Raw genomic sequence first — 25,071 nt, 5'->3', positions numbered from 1 at the left:
TTATTAAGTTTGCGGATGATACCAAACTGGGAGGGATTGCAACTGCTTTGGAGGACAGGGTCATAATTCAAAATGATCTGGACAAATTGGAGAAATGGTCTGAGTTAAACAGGATGAAGTTTAACAAAGACAAATGCAAAGTGCTCCATTTAGGAAGAAAAAATCAGTTTCACACATACAGAATGGGAAGAGACTGTCTAGGAAGGAGTACGGCAGAAAGGGATCTAGGGGTTATAGTGGACCACAAGCTAAATATGAGTCAACAGTGTGATGCTGGTGCAAAAAAAGCAAACGTGATTCTGGGATGTATTAACAGGTGTGTTGTGAGCAAGACACGAGAAGTCATTCTTCCGCTCTACTCTGCTCTGGTTAGGCCTCAGCTGGAGTATTGTGTCCAGTTCTGGGCACCGCATTTCAAGAAAGATGTGGAGAAATTGGAAAGGGTCCACAGAAGAGCAACAAGAATGATTAAAGGTCTTGAGAACATGACCTATGAAAGAAGGCTGAAAGAATTGTTTGTTTAGTTTGGAAAAGAGAAGACTGAGAGGGGACATGATAGCAGTTTTCAAGTATCTAAAAGGGTGTCATAAGGAGGAGGGAGAAAACTTGTTCATCTTAGCCTCTAAGGATAGAACAAGAAGCAATGGGCTTAAACTGCAGCAAGGGAGGTCTAGGTTGGACATTAGGAAAAAGTTCCTAACTGTCAGGGTGGTTAAACACTGGAATAAATTGCCTAAGGAGGTTGTGGAATCTCCATCTCTGGAGATATTTAAGAGTAGGTTAGATAAATGTCTATCAGGGATGGTCTAGACAGTATTTGGTCCTGCCATGCGGGCAGGGGACTGGACTCGATGACCTCTCGAGGTCCCTTCCAGTCCTTGAATCTACGAAGGGTTGCTGCAACTCCCCCAGTGCTCAGAGCACTATCTACACATGTTGGATTTAGTCCCAAACTTACCCACTTCCTGTGGTTTGGCTTTATTGGTGTCTCTAATTACAAAGGTTTTCATTTACCATTTTCAGTTTTTCATTTACCGGTTTTGTTTTTCATTTACTGTTTTCTGTTTGTCCCCCAGTCCCCCCCCCCCCCCCAGTTCTGATTGGTCAGCTTAATCACATGGGGGGGTTTTCAAAACTGAAAATTTTATTTTCAAAATGGGCCTTTTTTCTTTCTTTAATTCCCTACTAGCAGAGGGCTGGGATCCAGTGGTTTGATTCATTCTTATCTGTAAGGGCTTGTCTTCACTAGCAATTGAATTGAAGTTATTGCTTGACTGCTCCCTTTAACTTGTTTCCTATCAAGACACAACCCCCCAGTCTTGTGTTGCTGGTGACATTACTCAGGGTAGGTGGCATGGTTGGGGTATAAGGCAGACTTTGAATGAGCCTCCTTCCCTCCCTTTCTCTAGTGTGAATTCAGGTTAGTGCCATGACACAATAGCCGATGGCTGCTGGTCCTCCCAGGCCTTTCGACAATCCCCCAGGTTCCACATCCAGTGGCCTATCTTGCCGTCTATTTATTCTCTGTTCTCTGGCTAGAAGTCATTGACCACTGTATATAAGACTGTTCAGTGTCCTGGTTCCTAGTCATGTGTGACTTCCAACACGAGCAACTTCAATCATCTCTGGTATAGAGCTTCTACAATGCCCACTGAGTGCATTATCTGAGGCCTGATCTACACTGGGGCGGGAGCTAAGTCGGTCTAAGTTACGCAACTTCAGCTACGAAAATAGCGTAGCTGAAGTTGACGTACTTAGAGCTACTTACCACGGTGTCTTCACCGCGGTAGGTTGACTGCTGACGCTCCCCCAAAGACTCCGCCTACGCTTCTCGCTCCGGTGGCGTACCGGAGTCAACGGGAGAGCACTTGGCAGTCGATTTATCGCGTCTTCACTAGACGCGATAAATCTACCCCCGCTGGATCGATCGCTCTGGAGGGAAGTGTAGACATGCCCTGAGTGTGCCACTAGCTGGCCAGAGGCTATCTCTGAGGCATTTGTGGAATTTTGATGCAAGACTCCCTGCTTTGGAAGCAAGAATTGAAATGCAAAGCTCTACACTGGCTGAGATGGGAATCCACCACACTGGGCCACAGTGCTGGGAGACCAAGGGGCTTATGATGGCCTACCAAAAGGCCAAGGCCAATAATTCCAGGTCTGGTAAACCCTGATGTGCCCCAAGATCTCTTCGCTCTGGGCATCCATGACACCGGCAGATGACAAATTGCATAGAATCCACCATGCGAGAAAACAGCGTTGTCAGTTCTTGCAATGTTATTGCAAGTTCTGCGGTATTTGATATTTTACTGATAACCTCAGCATCTGGAGTTAAGTGACCACATGAGACTCCTAACTTTCCTGAAGAAAAAAATAAGTTTCTAGCCTTGATGACTGTGGAGAAAAGCTTGAAAATGTGATTTGAGTGAATCCATGTATCCTAAGGGCTCAGAAACCAGAAGGGAAATAAAAAGAATATATATTTTTAATGTCATGATTTTTTAATGTTTTAGGGTGGCAAAATTGGGAAAGAGACCTAAAAGTGGGGAAACTGCTAGATTATAAAACTGCTCGAATCCCTATCAGATGCATCCAGACTACATTAAAATGGTGATAGTGTTCCCCCTGGTGGTTGCCTACCAGAATTCCTTGGGGAACTGTGATGTTGAGGAGAGAAGAAGAAACAAACACAAAGGGCACGTCTTCACTACCCGCCGATCCGGCGGGTAGCAATCGGTCTATTGGGGATCGACTTACCACGTCTAGTGAAGACGCGATAAAATCGATCCCTGATGGCTCTACCGTCGACTCCGGAAATCCACCGCGGCAAGAGGCGGTAGCGGAGTCGACGGCGGCGCGGCAGCGGTCGACTTGCCGCCGTCCTCACAGCCAGGTAAGTCGACCTAAAATACGCCACTTCAGCTACGCTATTCACGTAGCTGAAGTTGCGTATCTTAGGTCGACCCCCCGCTGTAGTGTAGACCTAGGCAAAGTAAAATAAAAGAATCCAACAATCTCCTCTAGGAAAAAAAAAAGAGAGAGATTGTATTCAACATTGCCCAGAGTGTTCCACCTAGCAACTGGCCAGGTTTCCTAAAGGCCAAGAAACCCAACAAGGGGACTAAAATTCCGGTATTCAGAATCATTAGCTGGAAGTAGAGGCTCACCTTGCAGCCTTTGAGGGCATGGAGAGGACTGGCTGGGAGCACTGGTTGAGTATGGCCTTCCAGGGAAGAGTGCCACATGCAGAATCATTAGCACGCCCTGCCTGCAGCATCTGGGCTTCCTCTGGAGGTCTCACATCCCACAACTGACCAGGCTCAACCTTGCTTAATTTGAGAGCAGGGTAGGTTGCAAGCCAAGGTGTGGTATGGTTGCTCCACGGTCCCTGTGTGAGAGCAATGAAGCAAGCAAATGCCACTGAATGTTTCCAATGGTAGACCTGAGTTTCTCTCTTTCACAGATTGTCAGCTTCAGGCAGGTACTACTTTGAAGTGCTTCACAAACAGGATGACAGAGGAACAGACCATGTGGAAGTGGCAGTAAGTGCGCCTGTGCAGCCAGGTTCCGCATGTGCACTGATGGAGTTTGAGAGTGAGATTAGGTGACAACTTCACTCCCCTCCCAATTCCCCGCTTTGCCTGGGACGTCCCATCCTGAGCCTTTACATTGTTCAGTGAGGGACAGCCCTATTTCCATCCTGGCCCCTTATCTCATTCTGCCTGGGACAGCCCCACTCAGTCCCTGACCTCTTCCGTCTTTCCCCCACTCTCCATCCTTTCCCTTTCCTGCCATTAGACTGAGTCCTGGGGAATTTTAGACTTGCTCCCATTCCCTTCCCTTCCCTGGTAGATGTTCTGTACTGATTTGGGGAAGGCGGCGTCTCAGAGGTCCCATATGGTTATGGACAGATGTGCTCTCTTCCTTTCCTGCTGGATGAAATAATTCAATAAACACTTCATACTAATCTCTTTTTCTATTCCAGTGGAGACTGAGTGACCCAGAAACTAAGTTCACAGTCATAGATTCCCAGTTCCTCTCCCTTTTCGCTAGTAAGTGTCTCCTCCACAGGCCTGATGCCTCACAGATTTGTCTATGTATCTCATTGTTCATTCCAAAGCATCACAGATGCTTCACAGCTGATTGCAGCCTATCCAGGCACGTGGAAATAATGTGCAGTGTATGCAGCATGTTACACGGAGCAGCTGGAGGTTTAACAGAGTCTGGGTCAGAAGATGTGCTCTGGCCAAGTTTTGGGGCACATTATTAAGCATGGGGAAATTGGGAGGTTCATGGAGTGGGATCTCAATGTTGTGTAGAGAGATTTGGAGTCCATTGCAAGGGAGAAGAGATGGGATCTGAAGAGCGTGAGGGAGTCTGCAAGGAACAGAGAAACTGTTCCAGATGGTGTTGGTAATACAGGAGAAAGATCTACTGCCTGCTGTGCAGGGACCCGGGGGAGCAGAATAGAGCCTGGAATATGAGAGCCAAGGGAATGTGCTGGCAGATGGACAGGAATGAGGACAGCGAGATGAGGGGGATGGATCTGTGAAGGATTTTTTAAAGCTAGAGGGAAGTTCTCGAGCTGGATGCTGAATGAAAGGGAAGCCACCGAAGATATCTGAGGATGCAGCTACAGCTTTGACCCCCTCAAATCCATTCAAAATGCTGCTGCTGAGATCTTCCTGGCTTGTTCCTCTGACCCTGTCACCCTCCCCCTTTAAGTCCCTCCACTGGCTCTCCTTTCTCCATAACATCAAATACAAGTTTTTTATCTTTACATTTATGGCCCTTCACAGTTTAGCCTGGCCCTACCTAGTGTCTCTAGTATCAACCCCACCTTCATTCTGCCAGTGTTCCCAGCCTTTACATCAGTGTCAGCTTCACTCAAACACGCCTGGGCTTTCTCCCAGGCCACGCTTTATGCATAGGGGAGACTCCCTGATATAATCCGTACAGCCACTACCTTTTCTTTCTTCAAATCCCTCTTTGAAAACCACCTCTGCTGTGATGTCTTCAGAACCTGCCAGGTGACCATGACTAGGCAGATGATGAGTTGTGACAGTCCCCTTCCTTTCCTTGCTCCCTGCTTCTTACTAATTCCCCCATTCCCCTTCACCCTGCCACTGCCCCCTTTTCAAATAACAAATCAGGAAATTATCAGAATGGTGCCAATTGTCACTACATTCATTGCTTGAGTGTGATCTCCCCATCCCCACCCTTCATCTGTTCTGGTGTCTTCTAGATTTTGAACTTTCCAGGGAGGTGTCTGTACAGTCCTTGGCACAATGAGGACCTGACCCTGTCTGGGGGCTTTTGGACACTGCCATAATATAAATAATGATTTAACCATTTCTGGGGACAAGATGCCAAATTTTAGAAGGACTAAAGTTTGGAGAGTGAGCCCACAAAGAGTGGAACAATACTAGCATGGATGAAATGATGGATTGTTCCTTCCTCCCTCTCTCATTCTGTCTCTGGTTTCTAGATGAGACTCTCTTCAAGATGGATGAGGTTGGTCATATCCCACAGACATTGGCCACCCATGCAAGCCCACCTATAGCCAATCTGGGCAACATGGTACGCCCAGCTGACATGCTGAAGCCCGACCCTCGAGACACTATTTATAAAGGTAAGACACCATCAAACAGACAGTTGCAGCGCATCACATCACATGAACTGGGGCAACTGAGTAAGTGGGTTTTCATAAGCTGTTTCCCCCAAACTGGGATAAGGAAATAGCTGCTCCACACTCTGCCCTGTCATTTCAGGACACCCAAGAGAGCTGTAGCATATGAAGGATAAATTATAAATGTAAGAGGTTAGTGTAGCGGGATGACCCCAGTGGGATGGCGTGTTTAACGCAGCTGACATCACTGCGGTGGCAAATTGGTACATGATAATAGGGAATGGCCACGGTGATAGCTGTCCTGTTGCATCTGTTTAGGGTAGATTTGGTTTGGTGCATTGCCCATGTAACTGTTCTTTTTGTGTGTGTGTGTGTCTCTACCTCTCAGTGCCTTTGATTAGTAAGTCACGTCTGCGCAGGACCCTACCAGACTGCCCTTACCAGCCCAGTTACCTAGTGAATGGATTCCCACTGCAGCGCTATCAGGGACTCCAGTTCGTAAGTCTCATTCCTTAAACAGAGATGTTTGCCCAGCTCATCACTGCGGTGGGAAAAAGTGTACATTCTGTCGAACATGGAACGTAGCTGGGACCAATGCCTGCTTGCGGGGAGGGTGTTCTTTTCATAATGTGTGGAGCAGCCCAAGAGTTGATACCTGCTGAGGTTTGGGTGTTGCTTCCATTGTCTGTAGAACAATCCAACATCTGCTTCCCTATTTCCTTATTCAATGGGAGCTGTTACTCAGCTGGATACACATAGCAAGATGCAAATGAGGGGTTTGAAGAACATATCCCCCAATATCAGTTCTGAAGCCATACAATAAACAGAACTAGGCTCAAACCCAAAGTCCAGACAGTGCCAAACACTGCAAAACACTGGATGAATTTCTGAACTGTGCAGCTCACCGCTGTCTTCGTACAGGGCCCAAATCAAAACTTTAGATCCAAACATCCCTAGGACAGATTGGATTTCTGTAATGGGCCAACCCCAGATCTGCAGGCTCTGACAGCTCACATCTGGATTTGAACACTGATGCTCATGCCCATCTATACAATAATTTTTTGTGCATGCATTTTTTCCCTCTTTCCCAGGTTCATTTGTCCTTTGTTTATCCAAATGATTACAGCCGCTTGAGCCACATGGAGACAGACAACAAATGTTTCTACCAGGAGAGCCATTATTACTTGGAGAGGTAAAACAATCCTCCCGAGTCACAGTCCAGGACTGGTTGGTGAGGCAACTGCCTTGGCATGTAGCTGAGGCTCTAGGATTTAACCACTGGAGGGGGAGCAGAGAAGTACGAGGGTTTGGACTGGGATAGAACTTTATGTGCAAATTTGTAGAATTCTCTTATTAAACACCCAGAGTCTCCACTGAAGTTAATGGGAATTGAGCGTGCCAGCTTGGAGCTTAAATCCTGCAGATAGGCAATGTACTTTTTTTAAATGAAAACGTTTTTAACTCCTAAAAGAAAACTGCCCCCCAGAGGGTAATGTAATGAATGGAAATCAACATGGGTTTATGGAAAATACATCCTGTCAAACTAACTGATACCTCATTTTGATGAGATTGCAAATTTGATTGATAAAGGTAATAGTATTGACATACAGACTTTCTGTAAGAGAAAAGACATGAGAATGATTAAAGGATTAGAAAACATGCCTTTCATACTGATAGACTCAAAGAGCTCAATCTATTTTACCTTTTCTTTGTTAAGCTAAGGGATGACTTAATTACAGTATGTTAAGTATGTACACGGGGAATAAATATTTAATAATGGGCTCTTCAGTCTAGCAGAGAACGGTATAACACAATCACAATGGCTGGAAGTTGAAGGTAGGAAATAAGGCTTACATTGTTAACAGTGAGAATAATTAACCATTGGAAGAATTTAGCAAGTGTCATGGTGGATTCTCCATCACTCACAATTTTTAAATCAAGATTCGATGTTTTTCTAAAAGATCAGCTCTAGGAATCCTTTTGGGGAAGTTCTATGGCCTGTGCTATACAGGAGGTCAGTCTTCAGTGGTTCTCAACCCGTAAGGCCACTTGCGGCCCAATCAGCACACAGCTGCGGCCCATGTGATATCCTCAAGGCCATACAGGTAACATATATACACCTCTACCCCAATATAACGCGACCCGATATAACACGAATTCGGATATAACGCGATAAAGCAGCGCTCCAGGGGGTGGGGCTGCACACTCCGGTGGATTAAAGCAAGTTCGATATAACGCGGTTTCACCTATAACACGGTAAGATTTTTTGGCTCCCGAGGACAGCGTTATATCGAGGTAGAGGTGTATTGTGTGGATGCAATCCACATAAAACACAGACAGCTGCATATGTGGCCCACAATGGTAAATAAGTTGAGAACCACTGTACTAGATGATCACAATGGTCCCTTTGGACCTTGCAAATGGAATCTATGAAGGCTTCTCTTCCCCCTGCAGGGTTTATCTTTGAGGGGCAGAGAGGTAACCACCCAGCACCTGCTGCTCCATATGAATGAGAGCTCTTCCCATTCATATGGGGCAGCATGGGAGAAAGAAGGAAGGTGTTTGAGGGAACATTGAAATGATGGACAATAAAGGAGGGGTTGATGACTCAAAACTGTGTTAGAGATGAGTATAAGCATGAAGACAAGTTGTTTGTGTTTGATGCAGAGGAAAAGAGGGGACCAGGGGATTCCAAGAATGGGGTCGGGAAAGTCAGAGTGATGAGACATGGTCTTTGCAGCCGTATTTTGAATGGATTTAAGGGATGGTAAGATGGCATTTATCATGATGTGATACAGCAGAGAAACACTCCTCTGTAACATACAGCTGTGCTTACATTGCCTCCTTACTCCTGAAGGTTTGGATTCTATAAGTATATGAATATCGACCATCCAGAGAGGAGAAATCTGGAGTCTGGGGAGAAAACCAAGCAGCCAGGTAGAGACCCTAATGCGAGAGACAGGAGGATTCTCCCGTCTGTCCAAAAAAAAAAATTTTCTGTCTCCCTTTCCCTGGAATGGATGGAAGATGCAGCTGACTTCACGTGCAGTGAAAAGCATGGCCCTCGTGTGCCAGAGAGCCGTGGCCAGGAGGAGGGGGCAAGGCCACCAGACCTGCTAAGTTTTGTGAAGCTGCACATGTGACACATCATGCAAATTATTTAATTATATGACTTGCCTATTTACTAATAATTTTGCATAAAGCCTTAAACTTCATCTTAAAAAAAATGTGGATTTATTGCTGGTTAAAGGTATCACGGAGAGCTCAGGCTGGGGCAGCCTCCCCATGCCCTTTTCAGACCCTGCCCTATTCTCTCCCTCATCTGCTCCCTAAACCTCAGTCCCCTCCCCCACCTTAGAACCCACCCAGTTTCAACATTCAGTCCCCTCCACAATCTCAGTGCCCTTCATTCACTGTTCCCCTTGATCCCTGCTGTCACCCTGCCTCTTCCTCAGGGCAGGCTCCATGCTGGATGGGCACCTGTCAGGCACCACAGTGGGCTCTAATGGCCTCAGTAGGAACTGCGTTTCCTGCTCAAAATTTCATACATAAGATTCCACCTGAGCTGCAGGCTGGCATGAGAGAAGTGCCGAATGTGCACACTTGGCCACCCTGGTCCACATGTGAAAGAGGGCCATAGCTGGGTGGGAGAGGCAAGTTTACATATGCCAGAGACCCATGGCCATTGGTGAGACTGGCCCACACATGCCAAGGAGACTAGTACAAGAATTAGCGCCACTTCCCCTCCCCAGAGCACCCCCAGGGCATTGGAAGAGGGAATATTCACAATCCACACTACGACAGTGAATGAGAACAAGAAAGGCAACTCCCTCAGTGGTGGATGCATAAAGGGGGATGAGCAGATGGGTTAACTCCCTTCTTCTTTTGGGTGTGGGTCAAGACGGCGGGGGCAGTGGAGCGGTTATGAGAGATGTAACTAGGATCGATGTTGCAGGTTCTGAGGATGGGAATCCTGATGAGTTTCAGTACACAGACCAGGATGCAGAAAGCACCAATCCCCCAAGGAATCCCAGCAAGTGGGGAGCAAAGCCGATGGGAGTCGAGGCAAACCCCACTATGATAGCAGGCTATGATGACATTTACAATGACTATTCCTTCCCGGGGCGTCGGAAGCTCCTCTCGCTCATAGATGGTAAGGTGGGAGAGGTGCTGCAGAAGAGAGGAGCAAAAAGGCTCCTCATCAAGCCAGCTCACAGGACTTCAGCCAACCAGAGCATCAATCAAACTGGTCTAGAAAGAAACCTACCAGTGAGGAGGCCCCATCTAAAAATCAAGGTCAAAGACAGTTCCAGAAATTCTCCTCGTCATGTTAGGGGCATCCATAGGAAGTCACTGCCCAAGAGGAGAGTGGGAGGCCAGGACCCTCCTTCTAGCACAAGACCTCACGAGCCCTGGGAACATATACCCAGCAATTCCAGAAACTCCACTGACAGGATTCCAAGGGAGGTGGGGCCTCTTCAGACAGACCTCAATGCAACCAGCACCAAGGACCAGCCAGCAGGCAACATGCAAGCAAGGAGACAAAGTCCAGTCTCTGGCAAAATAAGTAGTAGAGCTGTGAGTGCTGCCAGCCTCAGCAAACAGACCCTTTACCAGGCACAGTGGTTAAACCAGGTGCAGTCATACATTGCCGAGCAGAAGGCAGCTGATGGCATTGAGGTAGATGTGGAAAGGGGGCAGGTGGAATCTCAACCTGAGCCTGCTGAGCCGGCAGTGGAAGAGGAGGAGGAAGAGGTGGAAGGGGAAGCAGAGTGGGAGAAGGAGGGATTTGAGTACATGCCATTTGACCAGGTAGTGAACTGGGACCAGACCTTCAGCGCAAGCAACTTGGACTTCCACACGCTGCGGACAGACTGGATCGACCTGAAGTGCAACACATCGGGGAACCTACTGTTGAAAGAGAGGGAGGCCCTGGAGGTCACACGCGTCTTCCTGAAGAAACTCAACCAGAGAAACAAAGGGTAAGGCAAACTGTCTCTCGCAGCCCGTGGTCCTCTCCTATGGTCTCCATACCACGCTGCATAGGAACAGCAGCACAGTGTAAGGAACCAGTAGAAGTTAGGGAGCAAACTCCAAAGGTGGAAAATACAGCCCTAGGAAATGAACTGTGAAGGTGGAAGGGGCACTAAACACCTGAGTGGAATGAGAATGGGAGAAAACACCTTCACTGTAGCTCACTAAGAGGTCAGTAACCCAGGTCAGTAGTGGCTGAAAGGTCTTTGACAGCTGGGTGGTGGCTGGTGGGAAATGAGTGGAGGTTTCAGTCCAGTTCCCAGTAAGCACGTTCCCAGAATGTGTAAATCAGCATTATCATTAGCCCCTCTGTTGGCTGTCTCTTCAGAACTGCCAAGCATTGAATGGAAATAGGAACTGAGCTAACTTCTCCCTGCCAGTTGAGGGTTCAGATACACTGAAAGGGTATAAGGAGGCTACTGTCACCCATGCTGTGCCTAAGAAGCCTGTAGTCTCCAGGGCTGTGCATACAGCACCTCTCACCAGCACCAAGATAACTTAAATTCACTTTTAAACAGTTATTTTTTGGCATGATCTTTGTTTCCCTTCCTTCATCAGCTATTTTATCTTTGTTGGGATTCCAGATCTAATCCCAAGTGAATAGTCCTGAGGCCAGGTGATAATCAAAAATCTAAACCCTCTGACATGGGTTCTGGGGCGGTGCAGTAAAGCTGTGGACTGGGAGTGAAAGGGTTAATCACATTCCTGGACGAGGGACTGGCTGAGATGAACTGGGGAGGAGTGGCTGCCGGGCGCTGGTGTGGGGAACATATATAACCCTGTTGCGTCCCTGCAGGAGATTCCACCTGCAGCGCGTAGTGAATGTGGAGAAGCGCCAAGACCGCCTACGTGGGAGCCGCTACCTGCTGGAGCTGGAGCTGCTGGAGAGGGGAGGACAGCTCGTGCGCTTTTCAGAGTATGTCTTTGCGCGGGGCTGGCAGGGCATCAGCGGCGACGAGCAGGAGGAGATGAACATGAAGAACCTGGCGTGGGGCCGCCGGCGCCAACTGATGGGAGTTGCAAAGGAGCCAGACCTGTGCTGGCCACTGGGCTTCTCCTGGAACCATCGTGCTGTTGTCCACTTCATAGTGCCAGGTAAGGGCCTTGTAATGGGGCAGGAGATCCAGGCGCTTCCAAAATAAAATATGAGTGGGGAGGTTGTGGGGCCTGGTCCTGAGCCAGCCTCTGAGTGAGAAGCTGCTAGGCACTGGTTCTGAGACAGCTCTGAGCACCATGTCTGTGCCAGTCTCCACCACCTTGCTCATGTCACTCTCAACTTCCTTTTCCCTGCAAATGAAACTGCATCAGAAATATAACTGGCCCAACCCCCCGAGTGGTTTGAACTCTCTGAAATCTGACTCCCAAAATACACTAGGAATGGGTTCGCCCTGCAGTGTTAAGATCTGGATCCAGATGGCCCCAAAGCTTAGTTTGGGCCTGTCCCTAGATTGCTCCCAGACTCCCCTGTCTGTCTCAGTTGGATCTGGCAGGAGGCCAATCTTGGCTGTTTGCAATCATTTCAAGGCATGAAATCAATTTTGCTTTGATTTTGTTCCTTCCCTACCCCTGTCCCCACCATGATTAGTGAAAAACCAGGCACGCTGGGTACTGCAGTTCATTTCTGACATGGAGGAACTGTCTAGAGTCACCAAGGACCCATACTTCAATGTCATCATCACAGACTACAGCAGTGATGACATGGATGTAGAGAAGGCTCTGAAAAGGTCCAGCTTACGCAGGTGAGAATACCACCTATTCACATGAACTACATACAGGCACACGCCTATAAACACAGCACACACATTAATCTCTGCATACAGGCCATCCTCATCCATCTGCATATAGAAAGCCAAACACATGCACCCTACAGACACAAGCCACACACACACACTCTTGCACCTGTATACCACGTACAGTGTCACCATCTGACTTCACGCATATGCCTATTGCACAGTCCATCCATCCAGATGCATCTCCCTTTTTGTACCTCCTGTTCAGGTTTGTAGTAAAAGGTCAAAGGCAAGTCTCCTAGTGATGGAGAAAGGGGAAAGACCAAGAAGGTGACAAATCAGTGACAAATGGGACTGAGAGAAGGGAGAATTTAGAAAGCTGCATGTTCAGCCAACTTGTGTGTCTCACTTTAGCAATTATCTAAAGTGGTCATCTGCAACACAGTCCCATCAGGACCTTCTGTGTTGCAGATGACCCTGGTGTTACACTGGTCTACAATTTTTGAGAAGTCGTCTGCTTCAGAGATAAAATGTGCTATTTATTATGTATTTTGATGTGCTGAATTCAAATATGACAATTAAAACAACTGATTGGCTACTGTTTCTAAGATATTTAAGTTTTTACATTTTATGTCTATGTATATTGTGTAGGTAGTAGAGTTTTAATCATAAATTGTAAACCTAGGTCTTTTCATGTGTTTATGGTTGCTTTACATGATAATATTTCACCTGTCCTGTTTATGTAACACTTTAAACATCAGCAAAAGGGTTATATAAATAAAATTTATTATGAAACAAAAGGCAAAAAACTATTTTGTACATAGTTTAGTCCTATTCAGTGTCTACTCGGCGCTTCTTGGCTTGTCTCTTGTATTCATTAAATGGAGCATCTCTGGTCACTGTCCAGCAATAGTCTGCAAGCATTGATGGGCTCCATTTGCCCTGATAGCGTTTCTCCATTGTTGCAATGTCTTGGTGAAATCGCTCGCCGTGCTCGTTGCTCACTGCTCCGCAGTTCGGTAGAAAAAAATCTAGATGAGAGTGCAAAAAATGTATCTTTAGTGACATGTTGCAACCAAGGCTTTTGTATTCCTTGAGGAGGTTTTCCACCAACAACCTGTAGTTGTCTGCCTTGTTGTTTCCGAGAAAATTTATTGCCACTAACGAAGGCTTTCCATGCCGTCTTTTCCTTGCCATGCAGTGCATGGTCAAATGCATCATCTCGAAGAAGTTCACGAATCTGAGGACCAACAAAGACACCTTCCTTTATCTTAGCTTCACTTAACCTTGGAAATTTTCCACGGAGGTACTTGAAAGCTGCTTGTGTTTTGTCAATGGCCTTGACAAAGTTCTTCATCAGACCCAGCTTGATGTGTAAGGGTGGTAACAAAATCTTCCTCGATTCAACAAGTGGTGGATGCTGAACACTTTTCCTCCCAGGCTCCAATGACTGTCGGAGTGGCCAATCTTTCTTGATGTAGTGGGAATCTCTTGCACGACTATCCCATTCGCAGAGAAAACAGCAGTACTTTGTGTATCCAGTCTGCAGACCAAGCAAGAGAGCAACAACCTTCAAATGGCCACAAAGCTGCCACTGATGTTGGTCATAGTTTATGCACCTCAAAAGTTGTTTCATGTTGTCATAGGTTTCCTTCATATGGACTGCATGACCAACTGGAATTGATGGCAAAACATTGCCATTATGCAGTAAAAACAGCTTTAAGACTCGTCTTCGATGAATCAATGAACAGTCTCCACTCATCTGGATCGTGAACGATGTTGAGGGCTGCCATCACACCATCGATGTTGTTGCAGGCTACAAGATCACCTTCCATGAAGAAGAATGGGACAAGATCCTTTTGACGGTCAAGGAACATGGAAACCCTAACATCACCTGGCAGGAGATTCCACTGCTGTAGTCTGGAGCCCAACAGCTCTGTCTTACTCTTGGGTAGTTCCAAATCCCTGACAAGGTCATTCAGTTCACCTTGTGTTATGAGGTGTGGTTCAGAGGAGGAGGAGGATGGGAGAAAATGTGGGTCCTGTGACACTGATGGTTCAGGACCAGAAGTTTCATCCTCTTCCTCTTCATCGTCTGACTCAAGTGAGAATGATTCTGGTGCATCAGGAACCGGCAGTCCTTCTCCGTGGGGTACTGGGCATATAGCTGATGGAATGTTTGGATAATGCACAGTCCACTTTTTCTTCTTTGACACACCTTTCCCAACTGGAGGCACCACGCAGAAGTAACAATTGCTGGGATGATCTGTTGGCTCTCTCCAAATCATTGGTACTGCAAAAGGCATAGATTTCCTTTTCCTGTTCAACCACTGGCAAAGATTTGTTGCACAAGTGTTACAGCATATGTGTGGGGCCCACCTCTTGTCCTGATCTCCAATTTTGCAACCAAAATAAAGGTGATAGGCTTTCTTAACCATAGTGGTTATACTGCGCTTTTGTGATGCAAAAGTCACTTCACCACAAACATAGCAGAAGTTATCTGCACTGTTCACACAAGTACGAGGCATCTCTGCTCACTTTGGCTAAACAGAAATGTGTCCCTTTGCAAAATCAAACACTGACAAATAAGAGAGCACGACACTGTATGATTCTAGAGCTGATATAGGGCAATTTGTTCAGCAGAGTGATGTAAGCTTCGTTATGATTGCATCATCCATGACTTCTAGGAATAACATGATGCAATTCATATCATGTATGACGCAATACCAGCTTCAGATTGCATCATTCATTGTTTTGCCTAAAAAGCAAGTATTGTCCAAACCCAGTCATAGATTTATTCATAGATCCAGTCAAAGATGTATTTTAGTCATTTCTGGTTTAAATGGAGATCCCTTCCCTTTATAACTCACTTATCCTCCGCCATTCCCAAGTCAAGGGTCGTATATACTGACCCAATAGCATATCTTGAAAACTAGAGCCAATCAACAATTTTAAGCATCATTTTCGTTCTTAGTGACCCAGAATTAGTAAAGTTTGACTACATTTATTTCAGAAGCATTTTGGCTGTAGAGCAGTGTTATCTGGATCGATGATCTGCTAGGTCACTCCAATCCTTGACTCTGGGAGCCAGCCTTACCCTGCTCTGTTGTGAGAACCTCCACTCCTGGGCTGTTCACGCCCAGCTTCTGGCAAGTAAGCTGCTCCTTGAATTGTGCAATCGAATGACACTAGCCAATATCTCTGGTCCCAGACACAACCCTAGGAACCTCCGTCTTGCAGTGTCCAGTTATGCCCGCTGGACGCTGCAAGCTTATATGAGTTCATCAGTTTAACAAAGAAATTGATATGCACCAGGCTTGTTATCCCAAGGGGAATCTCTGACACGCTTCAAACCAAACAAATTTATTAACTACAAAGATAGATTTTAAGTGATTATAAGTCCAAGCATAATAAGTCAGATTTGGTCAAATGAAAGAAAAGCTAAATGCATTCTAAGCTGACCTTAACACTTTCAGTGCCCTTACAAACTTAGGTGCTTCTCACCACAGGCTGGCTGGTTGCCCTTCAGCCAGGCTCTCCCCTTTGATCAGCGCTTCAATTGCTTGGTGGTGATGTCTGTAGATGGAGGTGGAAGAGAGAGGAAGAGCATGGCAAAGATTTCTCCCTTTTATCGTGTACTTTCTTCCCTCTTGGCTTTGCCCTCCCCCCCTTCAGAGTCAGGTGGCCATTACCTCATTGTGGTCCCTACTGACCAAAGGAAGTGGGGGTGACTCACTCGAGAGTCCAAAAGATCCTTTGTTGCTGCCTAGGCCAGTGTCCTTTGTTCCTGTGAGGTTGGGCTGGGTTTGTCCTATACATGCCCTGATGAGGTGTGAACTGCCCCTCTGCTCTTGGAGAGTTTTGCCTGGGCCTGTTTTAAGCCATGAGGACACATTTTCAGCCTTATAACTATATACATGAAATTACAACCTATAACATTACTATAACAACAATGCTCAGTGCATCATGAGCCTTCCAGAGACACCCAACATGACAAACTTTGCATTGGATACCACACAGTCATTTTATAAGGATGAACATGGGGGTGTAGGGTGTTCCCACGAGGTACAGAGTGTCACACCTTCCCTCTGTGTTCTAGAGCAGCCTTTCTCAAACTGGGGGATCCGACGCAAAAGGGGGTAAAAGGCTATTGTAGAGTGGTCGCGAGAGCAGCGGCTGCTGGCCAGGCACCCAATTCTGAAGGCAGTGTCACTGCCAGCAGCAGCACAGAAGTAAGGATGGCAATGCCATACCATGCCACCATTCTGCACTGCTGCTGGTGGCAGCTCTGCCTTCAGAGCTGGGCAGCCAGAGGGCTGTACCCCTGTTTCCTCTCCAACTTCTCCTGGCAGTGTCCTCTATTTGGGAACTTGAAATATGGTAACCCTGGAGGGGGCGGGGGGGAGTCATCACAGCCTGAAATATTTTCAAAGATGGGCCTAGCAAAAAAAGTTTGAGAACCCCTGTTCTAGAGCACATCCCATTAGCAGTCTAGTCCATGCCTCTGGAATGCCAAATGGTGCTGAACAGGCTACTGACGACTGCCCTCACAAGAGACCCTATCCTGTAAATAAAAAGAAACAAGGCACATATAGCCTCATTACACAAGACTGGGATGCGAACTAACAAAGCGTTTGATTAAAGTTACAAATGTGTTTTTCCCTTCTTAGTAACCATGTCATGGAGCTGCCCTTTGGTTGCTTTGGAACCAGCTAGGAGCAGTTCCACAGAATGAGATCTCAGATATGTGCCAAATCGTACAACTAATAGTGCTTTGTGCTGACAAAGCACTTGTGTGTGGGTCTCAAAGCACTTCTGAGACATCTGTTCTGGAATGCAGGTCTCAGTTAAGCACACATCTCGGTTGTCCAGGCCCTGATTATATCAGGCACCTGTTGGGCCCTGGAAGGTGTTCATTGTGCTGCATAGGGATTGAAGGTAAGGGTGAATGTGTAATACAATAACATCCACACGTAAAATTGAACATTCCCAAGAGTTGTAAGTGAGCAGTGAACCAAGGGCCTTTCTCCTCCTCTCCCACTATCCCTCACTAGAAGGAGTTGTTGTGAGGCTAAGGAACTTAACCCAATTCCTGTCTGTCTTGCCAACAGTTACCAGTACTTGAAGCTGACGGGGAATTTTGAGCGCTCTGCAGGGCTGCAGGCTGGGATAGACCTAGTGAAGGTGAGTGCCTGGCTGCTGTGGAGCCTGAGCTGCAGAAAGATCTGTAGTCTCTATACAGCACAGACACCGTGTACTCAGGCACCACCTGTCATACTGAAACCTTTGTCGTTCAGCATGGCCAGGGTCAGTGCAAGTGTCCTGTTCATGCTGCCTTGGCAGTGTGCCTCAATCATGACCTGGAGGGGCCACATTGAGGAGATCAGTTTCTGTGGCCCATTCAGTTCTTAACCTCCCTGTGACTACACTAATTGTAGTGACTTCCTTTTGTGATGTGAACACTGCCTGCAAGGAACTAGGCTGTGGCAACAACATATTTCACACAAGTCACTGAACAGCCATTGCATGGCAACAACTTTACCAACCTGAAGCTGGATTTGGATTTGTGACCTAGAGGTGAAAGGCTGTTTTAATTCATTCCCAACCCCCCACCACTTGGTCACCCTAGAGAGGCCTGTTTTAATCCAGTCTGTATTTTCCAAATGAGGAAGCACCATCCCCCAGGCAGACTCCCCAGTGAGGCTCTGAGTGAGATGCGGGAACAGATCACATCGAAGCATGTTTGATTTTGCTGCCGCAGTAGAGTCTTAAGATCTGAGAGGAGGCTTTTGGGCCTTGCGTGAGCTGAGGGTGTGGTGTTTGTGGCATGGGAGCCATGGCCCCAAGTTAGGCAGGATCTCTGGGCCCAAGGTGGTGATGGTGGGGCAGAGACTAGGGGCTTGATTCTTATTTACATAAGGGCCCCTTTACACTGCTCTGCCAGTATAGAGGGGCCTTAAAGTGGGTGTACGTTATATGTCAGAGCAGTGTGAAGGGACCCTACTGTGAAAGAGGATGAGACCCTATGGATCTTGGACAGCTATGGGGCAACAATTGCTGGGTGGTGGTTGGCTTTTGCCTACCTGGGCTGTGAGAGAGGTGGGCATTGTAGTCTTTGGGTATAACTAGGATCATTCAGCAGGACTGGGTTGGAAAATTGCCCTAGTTCAACAGTGTTAACAATAGGTAAAAGCTGCATAGTCCAGATCGTCAAAAGTGAGTGTAGGATACTGTGGCTGATAGTAGTGTCAGCGCGATGGTGCCCGCACACCAACCATGGATAAACTGTGGTGCCAGGTCAGTGGCAGTGGATGAAATCTCCCTATGACTGATATCTGTGTGATTGGTTCCAGGATCCACACAGTATCATCTTCCTGTGTGATCTCCACATCCACTTCCCGGCTGGGGTCATCGACTCGATTCGGAAGCACTGCGTAGAGGGCAAGATGGCCTTTGCACCCATGGTTATGAGGTTGCACTGCGGCGCATCTCCACAATGGCCTGAGGGTAAGAGGCCGGGGCTTTATGGCTCAGACCTGGGAGGAAGGTGCTTGTAGTCTGAAATACCCTCAGGATATGTTCCTTCACTATTATCGGGGTCCTCCAAAATCTTGACCTTGTGGGTATTACCAGGGCCGCTAAGAGAGTGACTAGATGTAGGATTGGGTTTAACTGAGCTAAAATCTCAATGCCAGGTGCCAAGGGGATTGTTACTGTGCATTGTATCGGAGTGTTAAGCAAGCAGAGCCATATAAGGCATCTGAGTGGTGCATTGTTGCAGGATGCGTGAAGATTATGCTGGACACCATTTAGGGTCTTTTTATACACTTGGCTTCCTCAAGAAAATCCCTCCTCTCTCTCAGCTTCTCTCCCCTCACTCCAGCTCCTTCGTCTGCTCTCTTCTTTGCTTTCTGCTGTGGCCATAACTGTTCCCAGGCTCATCTCCACTGGGCCCACGACTGACCCAAAGAGGATTGATGCAAGGGCCACCAGAGCCACTGCCTTAGAGCGTCTCGCTTTGGTTTGAGCTCATTCGTCTGTTTTCAGTGGGCATTGATCATCCCTGCTGAGAAGAGCTGAGAGACAGCAGGCCATGGGTCAGGGGGCAGCACAGCTGTGCAGGTGCGCACAGTGCAGCACTGCTGTTAGGTACAGGTGGCCATCCAAGAAGGGAGTGCGGGACTTCCTGTGATTCAAAATCAGGGCAAAATTCCAGTTTCAGTATTAATACCCAGGGGATAGGGACAGACCCTCGATGTTGGGATAATACAGGTGAATTAGAAAGGATGTTGCTTTTACGTGAGAGGTGAGGGCATCTGTCAGAGCTAAAAGGAGCATGTGCTCTCTAGCCACTTTCAGAACCGGTTCTTGGGGTGCCCTAAACGTTAACATCTTGTACCTTGGTGCTGGGTGTTAGATTTGTTGTGACTAGAGGTGCTGGGATTAGTTTGTGTGTCCCTCCCATTTCTTTGAATCAGTTATTGTCCCAGGGAAGTGTGATTGTTTGACTCTATGGAATCACCAGGGCTGGGAATCTCCTGCTTCATTCAATAGTGGTTTAGGATGCAAGCACGGTTAATGACTTTTGGTTTTGTCTGCAGGCTACTGGGAGGTGAATGGATTTGGTCTCCTAGGCATATACAAGTCTGACCTGGATCAAATTGGAGGGATGAATACCCAAGAGTTCCGGGATCGCTGGGGAGGAGAGGACTGGGAACTCGTGGACAGGTGAGTGGAGATGTTCCACCAGCTCTGCCCATGCTGTGGTTCAGTAGAGCAGTCCCCCTTGATTCTGAGGTGGCAGGGACAGAGAGAGAAGTGAGCTGGGATTCCTGCTGAAGTTGAGCAGTAAGAAATGAAGGTGACAAAGGTCACAGTGTGCATTCCCCATCAGTGGGCGACCCCCTGAGCATGTCCTCTTGAGCAACGCATTGGTTGTCAGAGCTCAGGGGGCTACTATAACCAGAATGCCTTATCATAGCCACTGACATAGGAAAGGAGAGAGCTATCTCCAGAATCCTGGTACCTTCCTGCCACACCCTTGGCAGGCATTGGGTAGATCAGACACATACAGATGCTCCCAGTGCATATTTTTGACCCCTTCCTGATCTTTGAACAGTGCTTAGTACAATGGGACCCTGATCTCAGCTGGGGCCTCTAGTCTTTATAATAACACACATAATAAATGCCCAACAGGGCAGCTATTTGGAGTAAGGTCATCCGGGGCCATGGGGTGCAGTTACATTTTTTGAAAAGTTTGTGATATGAGGTATCCCTTTCCCTCACCCCTTCGTGCCAGATAGCTCTTTTGCATGCTGGACAAGTCCTAGACCTCATCAGCCCTTGGTTGTAGGCCTTAGCAATCTTTTGGGCCATTCTATTAGTGCAATGGTTTGGTATACGACGCTGTACAGAGGAGACTTTCACATCGCCCTAGCCACCCTTACTGTCAACCCTTCCTTGGAGTGTCTTATTGAACTAATCTCCTCTTGAATTTCCTCCTCTTCCTTCCCCCACAGGATCATGCAGGCTGGCCTGGAAGTGGAACGACTGTCCCTGAGGAACTTCTTTCACCGATTTCACTCCAAGCGGGGCATGTGGAACCGACAACAGCTGAGGACACCGTAATGTTCGGCCACAAAGCTGCCTGGCAGAGCCAGCCACCCTTATATCAGCACATGCACCTCGCCTAGGCATGCAGCCGAGAGTACACACTCCTCTTCTCTCCAGAGTCATCCTAGGAGATCAGACTTACAGGTGCTTGTGAAAAGGGATGATCAGTGTATAGGAGTGGGAACTTATCTTTGGCACTCGTGAGCCATTAGGTCCCAGACATGGAGATCAGTGACTCGCTCTGTATTTGAGGGAGCCTTAGACAAGCAAAGGACTGTTTGCCCCTGACACTGATGCACCTAGAGCCCCTGACTGATGGTACGATAGAAGTGGTGGCAAGCTGTCTGGAGTGTCTTGCATGGTGCAAATTTAAGAAAAGGAACAAATCCCAGTTACAACCAGAATGGATTATTTACAATAAAGCTGCTGCTTCTTTTGATACTTGAAAAACTCTGACACCCATGTCTTTGGACAGGGGACCAAAGGAACTTCTCTGAACTGTGTTGTGTCCTCATCCCCATGTACCAGCCCAGCCCAGAAAAGTCTGAGGAGCTGTTAGGCACTCTAAGCTGCCAGTGCTTAGCCCTATTTGCCACCCTTTCATCTAAATCACTGGGAAAATCTACATTCCTGTTCAACAAACCATGGGCTGTATCTGGAGACTCAAACACTTTTCCCTCATGAGAGACCCCATTTGCCTGCAGCTGGCTGGGGCTAATGTTAAGAACCCACTTTGGTTAGTTGTTTCCTGCCTGAGGCTCATGCTGGGACTTGGAGAGGACAGGTGAGGCCATCTCAGTAGGAACTGGGAAGCCATATCGACAGCTGTAGCCCAGTCAGACAAGGGTGTGTCCCAGCAATAGCTGGGAACTCATAATAGATGGAAATGGAATATCTGATTGTCTGAAATATTGTATCTTTGTCAATGAGAAGGAGAACTTTTCTGCTCCTCAGACCTGGTCTATAACACAGCATCTGGGGGTTAATTTAATAAGTTATGATTTCACAGTTGTTTTCCATGGTAGATTCTACGTGTGTGAAGAACTATTTGTTTGCATAGTGGAAGAACAGGAGCAGTTCACAATGTTGCACTTATGGATGAGCCTTGTGCTGGCACTGGTGAGATGGACTTAGGATCTGGGGCTTGCACTGGTGACAAGACCATGGAAGTTTGGTGACTGCACTGATGAAAGGAGCTTGCTTTGGTGAAAGGAATATGGAGGGGACCTTGTTCAAACTCTGCCCAAACCTAGGGTGGAATCTTGCCCCCACCAAAGTCATAACTCAAGGACTGCAGAGATCCACAGCTTGGCTGGTTTGGGCTAAGTCAGTGCTCCATCAACCTCCAGGGTTGGGGAGGGCATGCTATGCAGAGTGGAGCAATGGTGAAAAATGTACGAGGGGCTACTGAGTCTTTTAATCCATTAAATATTTGTAGGACTGTAGCCATCTGGGATCTAAGAAGATGCAGTATCAAACCCACTGCAAATCACAGTAGTCTTTGTAACTAGGGAAGGTACTTTTCATATTTAGAGACTGAGAAATAATACAAAACCGATTTTTGGAGGGGAAAAGAGGTGATAGATGAAAACTCTCTGTTTTTAGAAGTTTAATAATTTGGCAGTCGATTGTTTCTGACTGGAATAGTTGATATGCATCTTTAGTGCATGTCCTATCATGCTGCTTTATTCAGGGGCTTGTGCACATACTTGCAGGGCATAACAAATCTCTAATACTTGCAAACCCTCTCTCCAAACTCTGGATTCCTTGGGACGGCAAGTCTCATAGCATGTCTGAACTGGCTCTGTAAAGAAATTCATGTGGAATGGGGACTGGCTGGCCTAGAAGATAAGCAGTGGGATCCAATGAATTAGAAATAGTACTTAGCACTTTTGAAGAAGAGTATCATTTTACCAATGGGGAAAGTGAAGCATGAAGGGTCAGAGACTGCCTCTAGGGCTCACAGTAATAGAGCTGGGCATATCAAAAGGGATACAATCCTTGCTCCATTAATATCAATGGCAAAACTCTCATTGACTTCAGTGGGATTAGGATTTCACCCGGGGTCTTCTGGTGCTCACTCAGCTATGCTCCTTCCTTTGTGCCTTTCAACGAGATTGGTAATGGTCAAAACTGTTTACTTCCTTAAGGGCTCTTTGGTTGTCTATGTGAAATAGGTGGTAGAGTCTCAGTCCTATTCCTAGAGGGCAATTATGCACACCACAAAAGCCACCATCACAATTGGCACTAGTTGGCAGCCTCAGCAGAGAATCCTCAGAGGGAATTCTCCATGGAGACTGAACCTGCCTGTCAGCCCTTGAAGTAGTCAGTAGAGGTCCAGGTTGAGATTGCCACTGGTTGTGGGGAAAGAGAGGAGTACCTGCTCCAGGGCTGTCAGGCCAGCATGAAATGCATACGAAAAAGTCAAGGGTTTAACCCCAAGGATGCTTCTTCTCCCCCACCCGCCCCAATCAAAATCAAGAACAGAGTGGAAGCTGAGGCTCATAGATTCTGGCTTACGTCACTCTGGCTTACGCACTGATGGGATTGGGGTGGGTCATGGGATTCTCCTCTATCAGAAAGGAGACATGTCTCAGGAATGGCAGCTCCCCAGACATCACAAAAGGGCTACGGGGAGCCTGGCTTTACCAAAGTGGGGAAGTGGGCTTCTCCATAAACTCAATCTCATTTCCATTGGCATTATTTGAAGGCATCCGACCCTTTCCACTGCCTTGTGAACTCCATGATGGAAATTGTTTTGCAATCCAACAAAGGGGTTGGGAGAGAATGGGTTTTATCATGAAAGAATCTGTTGTGTGAACATGATGTGACTGTTTTGTCATTGTCTTTAATGTTTCCCTCATATGAATGTCTTGCCTTCTCTCATTGCTTGTAAATGTCTGAAATGTTATCCAGACACCGACGCCTGGTGTTTTAATTCTGTACTGTACCTCTGAATTCCACACCTTAAGATGGCTTTGTGCCTTTAAGATGATTCCCAGGCCTCCCCTCTGTTAGGAGAGGGGTAGGCTGGCACCGCAAGGGGTTTATAAATACAGTTTCTTCCTACAAAAGCTCACTTCTGTCTGTATGTTCCTCAGACATCTGCCAACAACACTCTTCAGTGATTAAAGGTCAAATGTTCCTCTCTTTGTCTCAACCAGCAAAAGACAACGTTAATACATGGGCTATAGATCACTCTATACCCCAGCAGGGGTGCTGCAGAGACCAACACAAAGGGGGGGGATTCAGGGGTCAGATCATGATCTGTTTTTCCCCCCACTCAAGCAATGGGGGCTGCAGGGAATGGGACAGGAGGACATAGAGGAGTTTCTCTCCTATTAATCAGGGATGCATCACAGGAAATGGAACAGAACATTGATACAGGCTAGATTTCTACCCCAAGCAGCAAGGAGCACTAAAATGATAGACCAATCTCTGCCTCAGCCGGCAGGGGCCATCTCATGGAGTAAGGTGCAGGAGGGAACACAGAGCTTAGCCCATTCTCTGAGAGAGACAATGGACAATCATTAGATCAGTTCTTTCCTAGACATTGTTTATTTGCCTATGGGAGTGCAAGCAGGTCAGAATAGAGCTGAGGTCTGATACATAGAAGTGAGAAGGCAGCCAGGAGTGCCAATGCTCCTGACTCCATGATTGAGAGGTGATAAAGGGCAGCACTGTGTGCTGGTCTTCTGCCGTGTCATGTTCAGTAATGGGAAGCAGTCCCCACACAAATATGCCTCACATGCAGCACTACATGGCTTGGCATCTCTGTGAGAGAGAAGGACATCCAAGTTAACTTTCGATGATGGAGAGTCCCTCCCCTCTTCCTCCTCTGCTGAGTCATTTGTCTGACATTCAGCCATTACTGCTCTGCCCCTGGCTCTGTGGAGCAGACTGTGGCCATGAGGGAGTGGGTGGATTGGCACCTGAGAAAAGGATATAAAGCTTGTCACCTTTGCCTAAACCCAGTGGTTGAAAGCCATGACCTGATAGTTCCTTGGTGACCTGTGTGAAATAGCCTCACTCTAGCTGCTAGTGGGGAAATAGCCACCTCATAAATCC

The 25,071-nt window shown here is 47.2% G+C and overlaps 1 protein-coding gene across 1 annotated transcript in view; it reads left to right on the top strand.

Moving 5' to 3' along the window:
- B4GALNT3 (beta-1,4-N-acetyl-galactosaminyltransferase 3) overlaps window positions 1–24,055 on the top strand; it is a 120,039-nt gene extending 95,984 nt beyond the window's left edge. Inside the window, exons 8-20 of the mRNA XM_026654340.2 lie at window positions 3,461–3,539; window positions 3,983–4,049; window positions 5,486–5,629; window positions 6,015–6,124; window positions 6,718–6,818; window positions 8,484–8,563; window positions 9,582–10,608; window positions 11,457–11,755; window positions 12,246–12,399; window positions 17,502–17,574; window positions 18,744–18,897; window positions 19,992–20,118; window positions 20,910–24,055. Of these exons, the coding sequence (XP_026510125.1) occupies window positions 3,461–3,539; window positions 3,983–4,049; window positions 5,486–5,629; window positions 6,015–6,124; window positions 6,718–6,818; window positions 8,484–8,563; window positions 9,582–10,608; window positions 11,457–11,755; window positions 12,246–12,399; window positions 17,502–17,574; window positions 18,744–18,897; window positions 19,992–20,118; window positions 20,910–21,018 (2,524 nt within the window). The 3' untranslated portion in view covers window positions 21,019–24,055. The remainder of the gene's footprint in view (window positions 1–3,460; window positions 3,540–3,982; window positions 4,050–5,485; window positions 5,630–6,014; window positions 6,125–6,717; window positions 6,819–8,483; window positions 8,564–9,581; window positions 10,609–11,456; window positions 11,756–12,245; window positions 12,400–17,501; window positions 17,575–18,743; window positions 18,898–19,991; window positions 20,119–20,909) is intronic.
- Window positions 24,056–25,071: the final 1,016 nt, after the last annotated feature.

The sequence above is a fragment of the Terrapene carolina genome, unplaced genomic scaffold, assembly GCF_002925995.2.
Source record: "Terrapene carolina triunguis isolate 2854851 unplaced genomic scaffold, T_m_triunguis-2.0 Scaffold190, whole genome shotgun sequence".
NCBI lineage: Eukaryota > Metazoa > Chordata > Testudines > Emydidae > Terrapene > Terrapene triunguis.
The sequence above is the reverse complement of the archived record's forward strand: the minus strand, read 5'-3'. Positions and strand labels throughout refer to the sequence as shown.